The 16396-nt window shown below is 41.1% G+C and overlaps 1 protein-coding gene across 1 annotated transcript in view; it reads right to left on the minus strand.

Moving 5' to 3' along the window:
* Positions 1 to 16396, minus strand: part of CABIN1 (calcineurin binding protein 1) — a 160136-nt gene that overhangs the window by 103164 nt on the left and 40576 nt on the right. Inside the window, exons 22-27 of the mRNA XM_018565909.1 lie at positions 14843 to 15049; positions 13475 to 13620; positions 12550 to 12811; positions 9641 to 9901; positions 7194 to 7345; positions 6828 to 7006 (exon numbers count right to left, since the gene is read on the minus strand). Coding sequence (XP_018421411.1) covers positions 6828 to 7006; positions 7194 to 7345; positions 9641 to 9901; positions 12550 to 12811; positions 13475 to 13620; positions 14843 to 15049 — 1207 coding nt within the window. The remainder of the gene's footprint in view (positions 1 to 6827; positions 7007 to 7193; positions 7346 to 9640; positions 9902 to 12549; positions 12812 to 13474; positions 13621 to 14842; positions 15050 to 16396) is intronic.

Raw genomic sequence — 16396 nt, forward strand, 5'->3', positions numbered from 1 at the left:
CTAATAAAGCTATATAACCATGTCATTTTTCCTTTCACCTTCAGGCCATAAACTGTGTAATAAATGTATATGATAGAACACATGCCTGCTGCAGATCCTCTAATGCAGCGTAGGAAACAAGCAACTTGTAATAGAGGTGTACTAAAAGTCACATTTTAAGCCAGGCTGGGCAAATCACAGGAGCCAGGTAACCAATGCTCCTTAAAAAATGACAGCTGGCATACAACATTTGAGGTTCTCTCTGGTTGTTGTCGGAGCTGCTCCTGAAAAAAATCCTGCTGGCTCCTGGATTGGACAGGACGGTGTCTAAATTCCAATTCATTTTGTCCATCCCTGTTTTAAGCATGCACATAATTATTCTAAAAGTGACTGATAAATATTATTAACACTGGGCATTAAAGTGTATCTAAAAGGTAATACATAGCAGCTGAAGTCCTTAGAAGTGGTGGCTGCATTTATTTTCACCTGGTCGTCCTGCCATTCCCAAACTTACTGTCCTATAGTGACAACACTTAGGCCCCGTTCACATTGCGCAATTCGCGCGTTTGTCGCGCGATTTGCATTTTGCGCGATGTCGACACACGACCCGCGACAGCAGGACCCTTTGCCCCATTGAGATGCATTGAAGAGCGATATCGCGCGGTAAATAGCTGCGATATCGCGGGAACTACCGCGCGATAAATCGCTCAATGTGAACGGGGCCTTACTCACGCTAGTGTATCTATCGAAGAGCAGCGTTGACACCCTAAAAAGGTTGTGTGTTGGAAGTACAGAGCACCTACCCTTCTCTTGGTCTCTATAGGAGGCAGGTGTTCCATAGTTCAGAGGTGAGCTGGATAGGGCTAATAACATTGCTTCAAAAAACACAGGAACTTACGAGCTTACTGAAAAACACAGGAACTTACGAGCTTACTGAAAAACATAGGAACTTACGAGCTTACTGAATAACACAGGAACTTACGAGCTTACTGAAAAACACAGGAACTTACGAGCTTACTGAAAAACACAGGAATTTACGAGCTTACTGAAATTCTGGCAGGATCAACAGGTGTTTTTGTTAGCACTTGTTGAACAGATATAACAAAACATTTTCAATAATGTATATAACAGATTAAAAGGGAAGATTAATGTTAGAGTTCACATACATTTTAGAGCCCCTTTTAAGGAAGCATTGGTCTAGCAATGAATGTAGCAGACCTGCATCAAAATGAACATTTTCTTTCTGTTTTTATTAAAAGGCTAATTTAAACATTTTTGAATTATTGAAACTGCTAAAAAGGAAAATCAAGATAATCCTAATAAAATGCAAGATTTTTTGGCATTGTTCATCTGACATATGTAAGCGGTATATTCTGATTTTATACATTTTACATTAAATGTTCTAACTATTCTACACGCTTACATTTGGAAAAAAAATTGGTGCACCTTTAGGGTAGTAAAAAAAAACAAACGCATAACAAAGTATCTTCCAACATTTATTATTGATCTGGTATATTAAATATCAATGCACCTAACCAAAGCATTAGATCATCACAAGACAATTGATACATTGCACAGACCGTTATCTATGTTCTGCAAAACTACACAACATTAGTAATGATGTGTAGTATGCAGTAGCCAGTAGCAGTATCAGATTTCAGTTTACTCAATTCAGATGAGTAACTTATGAATTTTGATTAGTTGATATCCGTTAATGCGATGGATCTTCTACTTTGTAACGTGATGTCGCCCTGCCAGCATTGAAAGCATCTGATCTATTCCAAATTACTCATATTCTTGCCATGTACTGCATGTGACAGCCAAATACCCAGTCCAGTCCAATAACATCAATTATTCTGAAAGGGCATGCCAGGATATTTGGCAGATATGGTCCATTAAATTTAAACCTTTTTGGTGCACTTTTAATGCAAGAAAATGCAGAATTCTTAAATCTCCGGGCAAACAAAAGAAAAACGTACCCTTGCAGCTGGCCTACCTCCGAACTAAAAGGGTTATGCTTGTTTTGTCTAGGGGATTCAAATGTAGCAGATTTACTCACCTCATCCTCGGTCCCACCGGCGTCCTCCAGGTTGCTAGACCGACAGCCACAGCCTCTTCTCCCGTGGGCTCTGGCGGTCTAAGGACCGCTCATATCATCATGTCTTATTTAGGTCTATTGACTTGCATTAGACTTGAGGACGCAGAGGGACATTCCATAGCTGGAGCGGAGGGGATAAGATGCATGCAGAACAAAGGATCAGGTGAGTAATGCAGCTTTATATTTTAGCCCCCTTGACAAAACAAGCACTTAACCCTTGCAATGTGGGGGTAACCTCACTACAAGGGTACGTTTTTCTTTACTCTGAGTTCTTTTTTAAACATTGTTCTTGCTAGCTTGCTCATATGCATGTGTTATAATTAAGGGAATCTCCCTCTGACCAGCAGTTACAGTATTGGGGTAAGTATTGGAGCATTTGGGCGAGTACGAGTACTCGCCCAAATACTCGGTATTGGCACCGATACCAGTATCGGTGGATCCCTAATTATAACACATGCATATGAGCAAGCTAGCAAGAACAATGTTTAAAAAAGAACTCAGAGTAAAGAAAAACGTACCCTTGTAGTGAGGTTACCCCCGCACTGCAAGGGTTAAGTGCTTGTTTTGTCTAGGGGCAGTACCGAAAGGGAGCTTGGAGCCGGCTTCCCGCAATCAGGAAGCCGGGTGGCAGGTAATGACCCGCCTTCCAGCTTCCTGATTGGCTGGAAAGCTGGCTTCACGCTGCCTATCTACACTTTGGGGCAGCCTGGCTTTCTGACCAACCAGGAAGCCAGGCTTCCTGACCTGCTGGCCGGCTTCCTGATTGGTCAGGAATCCAGGCTGCCCCGCAGTGTAGCGAGTGAGTGTAAAGCCGGCTTTCCAGGCAATTAAAAAAGCTGGGTGGTGGGTCATAACGCGCCGCCGGGCTTCCTAATTGGTCAGGAAGCCAGGCCCACGCTACCTCGGGATGTCGGTATTGGTACTCTGCATCGGCGAGTACCGATAAAAAAATATCGCCACGGAAAAAACGGTATCGGTGCATCCCTAGTAATAATGATCTAGCAAATGCTGCATTTTTAAAAATACTGTACCAAATGCTCAAGTTTTAATGTGTTAGCACTTATCGCACTAAGCACATATATATCACACAAAGTACCTCTGAGTAACAATGTCACTTTAAAGAGAAAAGTTGTTGAAAAAAATATTCAACACAAATGTTTACCAGTGTGCAATAGAATGCAGCAAATGTAAAAAGTTTGAATTTTATGAATAGGCACAGGCACAATTGTCTATGGACCAATAGGCATTCAGCTACCAGTCTAAACCTTACCAGACTGGATTACGATGTACGTAACCAAAGAATTATAACAGATGCAGCCAAGAAGAGTTTATTCTATTCAGATTCTATATACGCTTACATTTATTATGACAACTGATACTGTGACATATCATTAAAGTGAAACTGAAGCCAAAAACTTATTGTTTTGTTTTGAATAGAGTGGAGAGGGATAAGAACACCTGTCAGGTTGTTGCTGCTGTTTGTATCCCCGTTAGAGAGATTCACCCTCTCAATTTGTCCTGTGGACCATTATCACTGAAAAAAAAAAAAAAAAACCTGGGATGTCATCAGAACAGGAATAGATGGTAAATCTTCCAATGGAGACACTAGGTCTGGTGACCCGGCTGACCACCAGGACTTACCCTCTCTTTGGAGAGTTTTCCTCTCATTTCTTGTTGTGGCTATTGGAAAGGAAGTGAGAGGAAATCTCCCCAATGGGACATAGGTAGCAACAACAAAAAAAAAACATGACATAGGTTATAACCCTACCTTACTCTATCCAAAAACAAAAAAACTAAAAAGAAAGCAATTGCTTCAGTTTAACTTTAATGTAGTTCTGTAAACTATAAAGTGTCTTTCAAGTGTGGATGTAATTCACATTTAGAAGCCATTAAATATTAATTAAAAAAAGGAAAAACAACATCACAGCTTTACCAATGCATTAGTTAAATCCAGTACAAGGGTTTCTCATTTTACACTACATTGACTTATACCAACCTACGATCTACAACACAATTTACACAGTGTGTAGTAGTAACAGACAAAAGGTGCAAACAGGATGCTTGAATGCTAAAAGAAATGAGGACACAAAGTCTAAAGGATTGTATTCTTTTTGCACAGGTTCACGAAGTTATGATACCCAATAGAGATTCACCGACATTTGATACTGCACAAAAATTCATTAAAGTTGACAGGTTCTCTTGAAAACTCAACCTTTACGCACTGATTATCACCTTCACCGTGCTCCCCCCCCCCCAACTCCGTTTCTTGGAGCCATGGGTCTAAAAAATGGGGTGGGCTATACATTTTCTCAAGGGGCCACATGAGAAACCGGGACTGTTGTGGAGGGTCGACACATTACTGTGAAGCTGTCCACATGCACAAACATAAATTGATTTAAAAAAAATCTAATGGGGGCAACTAATGTTGGGGTGCTCCAAAGGTTGCAACTAATGATTAGTTGTCCACATCAGAGTGTCCCCTTAAACTGATTGTCCCTATCACAGTGCCCCTTATTTTCGTAGTTAATGTAAGGGGGCACGCTCATGGGGGCAATTATTAGCAGTCCTAGCAACCGATGACTGCAGAGGTGGTGGACATCTGACATCAATGGTGGCTAGGACACCAGCAGTCCTAGCAACCAATTACTGCAGAGGAGGTGGACACCTGACATCATTGGTTGTCAGCGGTCCTAGCAACCAACAACTAAAGAGGAGGGGGCCTGCGCTGGGTTATGGCTTGCAGTGGATGCACCAGTCTTGAAGGGCAGTGCATCCACTGTCAGCTGGCCATAACTATGGGCAGTTTGGTGATTGGTCCGTGTCCAGACTGAGCCGGACAGGGACAGCCAAAGGGCCTGGCAGTAAGCTGCTTAGAGCCAAGCACTGCATCCTGTGAGGAAGTGGAAAGGATCAAATGGTCCCCTGTACCCAGCAGAACAGAGTATTTTTGAAAGCTCTAACAGATGTACAGAGTGACAGGTGGGCAAGGCAAAGGTGTCAGTAGGTTGGGGGTAGGTTGCGCTTATAAGAGAACCTGTCACTTTTTAATAATTACTCTGAACTGTGCTGGCAGGCATACCACAGGTGTTTTTACTGTATTTACAGCTGTGGTGACACACACAGATTAGTCAGTGAATGAAGGCCCCATCATTCACTTCTAGAGTAAGAAGGATGAAAATTACACATACAAAACCCAATTGTAGCTTTTTCCATTACTTTCCATCATTTAAATATGCCACATTTGAAATGTCCTAGCATTTGCAGAATGCAGTGCTGGTGTAGACTGAGAACCACTCCTTATTCCTTTTACTTACTCTGTGAGTTTACTTTAAACCCACCAAACATTGAACCTTACTTGACCTATATTGAACTATGGGCAATATACACTTTTGAAATTTATATTAAATCGTGTTTATCTTTTTTGAACAACTTTCAGCTGTGTGAAAGGCATATATCAAATTATTTTCTAAGGCGCAATATAAGGATAGACCTGCAACCAACAGAGAAGGTAGTCTACTATGTACACAGTTTCCAAAATAAGATCCCTATAGAAGGTCTATGTATTCAGACAGAAAAACACATACTTGTTCACAATTCAATAAGCAAACATGGCGAAAGCTACCACTATACATGGAAATTCATTCACAACCACAAAAGAATCACTGTTAACCGTGTTAATTTACAGTCACACACAATTGCAAGGCAAAGCTTAGCAGTAGGTGAAGCAGGGAGTCAAGGGACAATAGGTGAGAAGCAACAGTGGATCCCTGGGTAATAGGCACACAACAATACACTCAAGCAGTGTCAGATAACAAGGAACACGTCTGCAGGTGCATGGAATCCACAGAAACAGAATTGTATTGCCCAGCTCAGTGACATTTCAAACTGTGCTTTCCAGCACTTCAGCAGCGCCAGTTGGGTGCCCAGTGGACAGGTGTTGATAAAAGAAGGACTTAGATCCATTATATAGTTGGCTCAAATTTTGAAGCAAACATCATCAGAAGTTTGGGGTATTTGGAATCATCAGTTATTAGGAAATACTTGTATGATGGTCATATACAGGAATGAATGAAATGAATGCATTTGAGTGAAATTTCACAGGCAGGGGTACAACATAAGCATGTTAATATTGTTCAGATGAAGAGCACTGAATGTGCTGGGCCAAGCAAGAGGACAATCCAATCCATCAGCATGCATCTCCCCCCCACCAGCGAGAAAGAAAAAAGGGGGATTCAGGAATGTAGGTGCCTCCTCCAAACGGGACAGAGTCGACCTTAGAAGACAGAATATAAAATGTATGAAACGCTATTGGATAAACTAATCATAAACAACCTTTCAATTTGCTTATGAAATATCCCTGACGGAGCAGACATCCTCCCACATAGGCTATCTGCCATATAATTTACCCCAACTACTTTACTTTCATCTATCCTCATGAGTGTCATAGTAAATAAGCTAAGTGTGATCTTTTTTTCTTAATCACAAATGCAATTTTGGCTATAGAATTTTAGCATTTGTGTCAGCCTGGTGAATTTGTATCAATCCCGTTTGAGTTTGGCATTTGCAACAGCATAAGAAATGCTTCCAGCAGAGAGGAATGAGAAGCAGGTTAGTGAACAGCAATAATTCCCTGTCACCCAGTATGCCAGCCAGAGCTGTGGGTGATGGCCAGAAGATGTTCCCCTGAGCACACCTCCCCAGCAATCAGAGCTTTGCCCGGCGCTGGTGGTATTGAGAAGGGGGACTGTACCGTCCGGTGTGGCCTGATGACGGGGGGGTTTACATTTGATGTAATCGTGGTCAGTCGGAGTGGCTGTGTAAGGTGGAGATGTCAGACCTGGACCAGAGGAGGAAGGGATGGAATTCCCGGGGCCTGGCATCGTCCCAGCTGAAGAGTGGGAGTCTTCATCCAACGCACTATGCTTCTCCCTGATTTACAGGAATAAATGAAAGAAACTGATTAAACAACAGTTCATAGAACACAATAGCAAAAACCGTAATCAAAATGAAGAACATAGACACTAGCATACCCATACGTAGCCTAAACATTTACCCATATCTGTAAATATGTAATGTAAAGGCTGTCACATGCATACTTATCTGGGTAACCACATACTTCTCACTGGCTTTGGGTGTATTTTTCTCCTCTCCTTTGGCAAATGGCCCCTCTGAAGCTTCCTTCATGACAGTGAATAACATTTTATGATCCAGCTCATGGGCAGGTTTCTCCAGCAGTTTCAAGACAGATGCATGAAGACGGAAGTACACCTATTAAAAACAGTATAAATCTGTACAGGTATATATTATCTATGCACATATAACATTATGTCAAGGAAAAATCTGGCACCAAAATGAAAATGGCCCACCTCACCTGTCTGGCGTGCAGCAGGGAAAATCTTTGGTCACGTCAAGAGCTACAGGTGCCTGTGATATGACATTTCCAAGTGTGTCATATAACATGTCCCCTGCTGGAAGCGATAGCTCCTTCAGCCGACCCAGTACAGACTACTGTACTGCAATGATATGGGTTTTCAGCGGGAGAAAACAGCGAGCACCAAGGGAAACGATATCTATATTCACTCAGGTGTCAGACTGAAGCAGCACCTGTAGCTCTTGAAGCAAACAAAGATTACCCTTGCTGCCTGTCAGACAGGTAAATATTTGCCCTATTCTTTGACAGGGTGCCACTCACTGATGTTTCTCAGGATAGAAATAGGATCTCTTTAAGCCATCTCTTTTATTATACTTATAACAGGGCTCATCTCCAACCAGTTTATGACAGGTGGTCCCTATGTTGTAATAATTAAAATGCAGACAGTTCCCAGGTCACCAGAAGATGCCACCCCACTGGCTACAAGAAAATACTTACCTTTTTTATTCCCTTCACTTTAATGGTGAATCATCCTCACAGCACACAACCAACACAAGAACTGTGAACAGCATTCTAGAGGTGCATATGCTGTACCAAAGCCTTTACTGCTCCAACTGCACATGTACAGTACATTGATTTCTGTCAACAGTCCCTTGCTGCACTTGCACAGTTTGTCAATTGTTGCATAAATACCACTAATCCTTATGTAACCCCAGATGCTATGTATTCTTCCTTACATTGGTACAAATTTATAGAAAGAGAATAATCTACCTTTATTATTGTGGATCACCTTCTACCTATTAGGAAACATAACACCAACGAGCAATCAGAAGAAGATAAAAACGTTATCTATGTCTTAATGGCAGATAAAATTCCTTGCTGGTTCTATAAAAAAAGGCAAGATTCATTTCCTGGATCAATAAGCTCTGTAATGAGTTCCAATAATTATATCTGGAGATTACGTTTTCTACAGGAAAGATGTTCAGGCAACTTGCAAACAGCCATCACAATGTTGTTCAATATTATTTCCCTTGGCAGAAAAATCATAAACTTGACTACCTTCTAACGTATGTACCGTAGTATACACTAATGTACTACTACCTAATCCATGTTTTTAAATTGTGATAAATACATGTTTAAAAAGCAGCCAATCATTTTACATCACATCTTTATTAAAAAGAATTATATAATTGTATAATGAATTCCATGATGCAGTCTTAACAGCTACAAAAGACATCTACTTACCATACTTGATAATCAATGTGATTAGGATAAAAGGTGCCCATCCACCTGCTGATTATCGTACGATAATCGCGGGTGATCCCACGATCGTACAATAATCAGCAGGTGTATGGGCAGCGTGTGATCGCATCTACTGTACGGTCGCACAACTTTTGTCTTCCTAGCACGCTCGAAAACACGCGGAAAATCGTACGATTTTCGGCGGGTTGGTAGCGTGCTTGGAAGACGAATGCCGCACGGGCCGGTGTGCGCAAGCGCACACTGCCCGCTCAGCACTGCAATCATCGCAAGCCCTCTCCGCAAGTACGATCTGCCTGTCCAAGATGGGCAGATCGTACAAAATTTTAATGACCTTACAACCATCGCACAACGAAAGTCGTGTGATGGTTGTAAGGTGTATGGCCAGCCTAAGGATCTGCTCATGCCTCTACTAGCCAGACCTGCTACATGATCATGGTGATAAGGCTGAGTGTAAAAGGATCTGCTTGAGTACCTGCCAGTTAGACTTGATGCATGATCACTGTGATCAGACTGGATATAAAATGATCTATTAAAGTATCTACTTACTAGGCCAGCCACATGATCACTGCTATCAGGGCAGAAATATAACCAGATCTGCTCAGGCACTGCAAATAAATCCAGAACTTAATCTTAGCAGACAGCAGATAAAATATTGTGCCTTTGTTGTATTTGCATTAAAAAACAGACCATTACAGAGTACATAAAGTTTTGACCAAAATATCATCCTGGTCTGCAACAGTGGGACAAATGATTATCGGACTTTCGCAAAGGCTATAGTAGCCAAGTCGTTCCAATTCTAGAAGCTTGTTGATGTTATGAGGGGCAGGGGGGAAGTACGGTGCTACAGTAAAAATTATAAGTTTACTAAAAGCCCTGTGGGCTGCAGTCAGACCAATATTTTGCATACACCAAAAAAATAATTGCGCTACCTCTAAAGCCTCCATGGCCAGCTCTGGAGGATTGTGATAATGGATCTTCTTAGGATAATGAGCTGCTTCCTCATGCAGGTAATGTGCTGCCTGTTTGTAGTGTTGCAGATACTGCTCTGGAGCTGCTTTCTGTTTTTCACAAATCTTGCCCAGCATATAATGAATTAACCACTCTTCCTCATCGCCTTCTCCTTCACAACGAGAAGCAGACATGAAGCATTGCTTGGCTGTCTCAAGCATGCTGTCCCGACGTTCCTTCAACTACAGATACAAAAATTCAAGTCATGATTCAAAAGCAGCACAGCACATTGCATGCAAATAAAGAAAGACGCTCTCAGAGTACAAAGCACAGCTAATGCTAACCACTTCAGCACTCGCACCTCTGTACACCTTATGGACCAGGGAAATTATTATACTTAATATTTTATTAATCGATAACTTTGTCATTACTTAAGATAACAAAGTAATACATATGTTTATGGGACAAACAAGGCTTTCTTTTGGTGATATTGTCTTAAAAATTATATTATTTTCTATGCAATCAATATACAAAAATACCTTTAAAATACTTCAGAGTTAATTTTTTTTAAAATATAGTGTTACTGTTAATGAAGTGTACTTTTTTCTAGATATTTTTTAAATCGGATAGTTTTTACTATTTGTAGAGTCCGACAAATATGAACATATTGCAAAAGTGTAATTGTCAAGGCACCAGAGCAAACACCATCATACTTTATGTGATAATAAACCAAAGATAGCAATCAATAGTATATTGTGTACTAGGTCTTATTTCCCACACCCAATATCACTGCCCTTAACAGGCACTATCCAAGGCTGTGTGCTACAAACGAGCTAACTGGGTGGCGATATCTGTGGGGAACTCCAGGTAATTATCAATCCTTAAGCCACAAAGACCATATATTTCAGCACAAAGCCCTTTCAGTGTGTGGCAGTTTTTCCATCAAGAATATATAGAACATCCCTCAGAACCATTCCAGTATTGAAGCAACTTTGGACATCTCCATAAAACATGGATCAGATCTGCTTTATCTCTCCTGCACTTCATGCAATTAAAGTCTGTGCATAGCCCAATAGTAAATAGAAACTGGAGTGTGCAGTATGTCCTACGTAGAATGAACAATTACATCACACTATGACAGAGACACTTTAGGTATTGTACCAAGAATGTGCCTAAATCTTGTTGCCACCTGTATTTACTCCACTGAGAGAATTGCAAGACACCAGCTGGCTATAACAGACACCATTCCAACCTTAGCCTGTTGCCACAGAGGGAGACCCAGAGCTTAAACAGCTCTGGTAGCGAGTCATTAAACCATGGGGGGCGTTTACGCAGATTCCTAATGTCCAGCAGCAGTTTGGCAGGATTCCATAGTCTCACCTAAAATACACAGTAGGGCAGCTATCAAATGTTTTGACTTACCGGTTGATTTCCAATTGGAACCGTGAATTTCAACGCTGCAGATAATGAGAGATTATACAGTAGGAGGAACAGTTAACCCCAATATGAGTAAGGGTCATTAACCCTGATACAGGTTTAAAGATGAGCATATAAAAGTTGAGGCCATTTAAAATAGGTAGAGCCAAACCTCAAATTTCTTAAGTATGTCCCAAAGACAGAGCCAGATTACAATATCAAAGGCCTTGGTCATGCCAAAGCCAGCAGGGCTCTGTTAATCATGTTGTCAGGAGGGGTTTGTATGTTTAGAAAGATCCTGTAAATATAAATCGCTGCAGATTTAAATTTGATCAAGGTGCATTTTTTATTAAGGTGCATTATTATTAAGGTAGAAATTATCTTGACTAAATGCTATGACAACACCTTAGCCAGAATTTTAACAGCATTAAACAATGAGATTAGCCTGTAAGTCAGTTGTGAACGGATTTTTAGCCCTTCTTTAGCGTTACCAATATAATAGTGTTTGTCAATATAATATTGTTTGATCATATGTGTTGATAAGGACATAGTTAAAGGTTTTAAGCAGAATAGGGAGGAGCTCAGTTTTACATTTTTATAGATTACTATCAGTAAACCATAATTGCCTAGGGCCTTCCAATTTGGGAAGCTGGAAACAGCCTTATCCAAGTCATCATGCATAGGAGGGGGGCATCTAGGAAGGCCTAAGTCAAGTTAGGAAAATCAAGTGCCCAAAATGGTCTTTAGCTCCTCAGGAGTATGGCAGGTTTCTGAGGTAAACAAAAAAATGATAAAAATCACCAAAGGTCTCTAGAATGGCCAAGGTGTCCGATACTGATAGAATGTGGAAACTGGCAAGTTGAACTAGTAATCTACCTGTAGTTTCCTCCCTCAGCCCAGCCCACATTATTTGGAAAAAATGTTTATTACGTGCTTTTTGAGAGTACAGTCATTTGCAAGATGAGTAGCCTGCAAGATCAGCCAGACAGACTCCATAGCAGAGTTGGGGTCAGACAGCTAGGCTGCTGCTGCAAGGGCATGTTTATAGGCCTCCTCCTTTCTCCACCTACTTCCAGTCTTCATGCCGTTTACCTCCTTTATAAGAATAACTCTAAGAGGATTTCTTTTTAAAAATGCCTCATATTAAAACTTGCTAAGTGGAGGAATCATTGATTTGGTTAAAGGAAATGAGTTGGGATCAGAAATAGAGGTGAGAGGCAATCAAGGACAGCGAAAAAGATTTAATTTCCAATACCCTCTGATCCCTGGCAGTCTGCCATGATTCTCCTGCCACAGAACATAAGGGGAGAAGATCTGCAATTTTAGAGCTTCTGTTTTGAACTTTGTAGAATGATTTCTCCACAATGTTCACAATGTTTATAGCTATAGAGGTCATTGATTTCTTGTTTTAAAGTGCGTAGACTCTGTAAAAACAACCTCAGCTCTAGGAAGATAATACATGATAGCACTTTACCTGTCCCACCAGCTCTGGAGGCACATCTTTGATCAACTGTTTGAGCTGACGGGAAGCAAAAGAGTGCAGAGTATAGGACATTGTGCCATACTCAATCCACAAGGACAAATTAGAGCTGTCAATTTCCAATGCTCGCTTAAAGCAGTTTAGCACAGCAGTGGCATGTTTCCATATGGGGCCATCATTCTTCATATCATTAGAATTGAGTTTGTCCTGGATACGGCTTGCTCTTGCTAGGGCCATGCCAGCCCAGGAATCAAATCTGTGGGCACAGAAAAAGTGACGCCAGTATTAAAGGAAAAAGCCTGATAAGAGGAAAGAAACAATCAATAAACATTTACAGTATTTGCTAACAGAAAATGACAAGGAAATAACTGGAATTAAGCATTTATGTGTGCTTAAAAGAGAACTATGAGGTAACCTTTTTAGCCCATAGTTCTCTTTAGGGTCACAGGAGGACATATACTAATGTCCTCCCGTGACCCAAAGCTCAGAGGACTATTGCCCGCTATATACACTGAGAGCGCCACAACCGGGACGGATCCCGACAATACTATCGAGATCAACCCAGCTGGCTGATTGACAGCGGGCTCTGGCTATCTAGAGGTAGAGCCAGCTGTGCCCGCCCCCTCCCCCTTCTGTTCCTCCAATCAGTGCTGGAGGATCGGGGAGGGGGGAATCCATGCAGGTAGCGGTGACTAATAGTCACTGTTTTCTGCAGAGAGATGATCGGGAAGTGAGCGAGCAACGGTAGGTGTTCACTCACTTCCTGATCTATAGAGTTGACGTGTGACAGTTTCAATGGCACACGTCGGCTGTAACTATGAGGGTGAGTGTGAATCACTCACCTCATAGGTCTCCTTTAATAGGCAAATACAAAAACTCAACAAGATATCTGTCAAACAGTGTTGATCTGTAGACACACCTGTTGGGACAAATGCAGATGTCATGCATGTAGAATTTTATAGCTTTGGATTGCTCCTTGTTTTTAAAGTGATAATCAGCAAGAAGGTAATATATCTCATTCAGTATTGCAGGGGAATCATCAGCACCTTCTGGAAGAGCTGGCACCTGAAAGAAAGAGCAGATGCTAGTAAAAGAATTACCATAGTTTTATATTGTTTGTACCCTTGAGCTGTCTAGCATATACTCGATTGTACTCTCTTATAGCATACATGTAAACCTTATTAAAAAGAGGAAACAAAGAATCTGTAGTTGGTTGAAGAGTTTTATTTTATTGTTACTGTGTTTTTTTTATGCAAAATGTAATAAAAATTATCTTAAAGTGACATTAAAACCTCAGATTTTTTAACAAAAAACAATAGTGTAATGTGTGCCTTACTGTAATCCATGGTTGTTTCCCTTCTCTTTGCTGCTCTTCCTTTTAAATCCGTATCTCTTCTCATGCTGGGCAGAACTTCTGTTTTGCAGCAGACTGCCTTGTCTCTGGAATGGATACATGGTGTCTGTGTGCAGGTTCACAACCTGAGCCAGCACTACAGGAAGAGGCACTCAGCTGCAAATGGAAGTTCTCCCCCAGCATGAGAAGAGATAAGGATTTAAAAGGAAGAGCTGCAAAGAGAAGGGAAACAACCATGGATTACAGTAAGGCACACATTACCGTATTGGTTTATGTTAAAAAATCTGAGGGTTTAATGTCACTTTAAGAAAAAAAAAAAAGAAGAAGAAGAATGACCATTATTAGAATGTATGTACACCCTAACAATGAACTCCTCTTATTTTGTCCCTTTGAAGCTGCTAATCAAACCATTGAAATCATTTTAAAATATCTGTTCAATAAGTGTAAAAAATACCTGGTGATTTTGGCATAAATCTTGTGAGCTGATGACTTTAAGAGCTCTCTGCCTGTGCACAAGGAGGGCTTATGGAGATGAGGAGGCGGGAAGAGATATGTGGTCTGTGTTCTATGTAATTCGTTAGAAATGAAGTGATGGCATGGCCTACATCACGTGCTTAGGAATTCATAGCTGTGTTGTCATGTCAAAAAGGAAGGTAGCATACACTATATTTCTGGCACATCAACAGTAATTTTTCTGTACTTGGAGCATGTTTAAAGGGATACAAGAAGGGGAGGTGTGCATGTATTCTTCCAGAGCGGTACTAAATATATATTTATTTTTTGCATTGACATACAATTTAACTTACTTTACTGATAAAAATAAACCCTAGTATTGCCCCTTAACATAACACCTATCTTATTCAGGTAACCACTCAGAAAAGGATCCTCATACTGTTAACAGAACAGAAAGCTCATGTTAAATTGTTACTATACCTTGTTGCTTGTGCCATCAATATAAGCAGAGACAATGTCCATGCTCAACTTAGGCTTATCGGACAGAGGTTTAATCGTGGCCATCTTCTTTAGCAGGTTTGCTAGATCAGCAGAGACTGTACTGGTTTTGTAGCTATCAAATTCTGGAAGAGTCTTTGGTTTAAAGTACTCAAACAAGATAAGAGCATCTTCCCAAAGCAGCTCCACCTGCAGGAAGAGAGTGGTACACAAGTACTAAGCTGACAGATCTGTTAGGTATATTCTCATTCATATTCTCGCTTTCTCTCAATATATACACACACAGTATAGTGTCTGCACAACCGTGACAGAACCATTCATATGTTTCAGGTAGCTCTAAGGCATTTCCATGTTCTTTATAGCAATAAATAGTGCAAAATATTATGCAAGTTAGAATGTAAAATATTGGGCACATTTTAGAAATTCTATAGTAAGCTACACAAAGGAAGATGAATTTTTAAAAAAATTGGAGCACACAAAAGACGGTTTCGGAGGCAGGAGTTACTTCCTGGCAGTTGAGCTGTTATCTGCTGGGTGACCCAGCACTACAAGATCGGAAGATGTTGCAACAGAGAGAAAGGATGAGATTTCAAGTGCCAAAACACAAAGATGGCCAGATATAAATACCCCATTGTTTGATTGTGAACTGAGAGGCATTTTAGGGAGAGAGCCATTGCAGTATTTCCAAAATGTTTACAGGCGTGACTATTAGGGCCGGTTGACACCAAAAAGAGTGCATTCCAGAGTATTCAGCCACTGGAAAGCACTGGAACATAAACCGGTCGGCTCCCTGAAGTGCATGCAGCATTTTTGCAGATCGCACTGGACCGGAATGCAGACACTAAAGTGCAGGCAGGGGCGTGGCTGCAGTGCTATTAACTTCATAGCACCACCCCGACCCCCTCCCTTGAATGCAGGGAGTCGGCCGGTTTGCATTTCAGTGCGTTCCTGAGGCTGACCGCTCTGGAACGCACTCTTTTTGGTGTGAACTGGCCCTAAGTCCAGAACTAGTTAACTGCTTTAGAAGGAAAAGGCCTCTGGGTGTGGATGTAAAGGTGACTTATCTGGAGGCCAAAAGAACTCACCACACAGGTTTTAAAGTAGCATCTCTAAACAAATATAACATTCCTGCCTAGCCCTGTGCATCCAATCCAGTGGGATCTAGGTATGACACTCTAAAGTCAGGCTCAGGAAAGGACAGTCAGGATGCCTGCTATGTAGAGACCAGTTCAAGCAGCAATGTAGTCAGAAATTCTGAATTAAGTCAATGGTAGAGGAAATCCACAAAGAAAACAAGAAAAAAAAGCTATCAAAAACTGGTTAGATATTTCTCAGCAGAGCTGAAGAAAAAATGTACATCCTCCTAGGATGGCAGCAAAAAACTGAGACGTGATTGATAGAGGAGGCGTTATAATGGGGGCTGGCTTACAACTTTTTTGCTTGCTAGTGCCCAATCCAGCTGTAGGTGGCAATATAGTCCAAATATATCTGAATTCATGTGCCCTTCAATGAACGAGGAAAAAAAAAAGAGGTCAA

The sequence above is a fragment of the Nanorana parkeri genome, unplaced genomic scaffold (genome assembly GCF_000935625.1).
Source record: "Nanorana parkeri isolate BGI_ZX_2015 unplaced genomic scaffold, ASM93562v1 scaffold899, whole genome shotgun sequence".
In the NCBI taxonomy this organism is placed as follows: Eukaryota; Metazoa; Chordata; class Amphibia; order Anura; family Dicroglossidae; genus Nanorana; species Nanorana parkeri.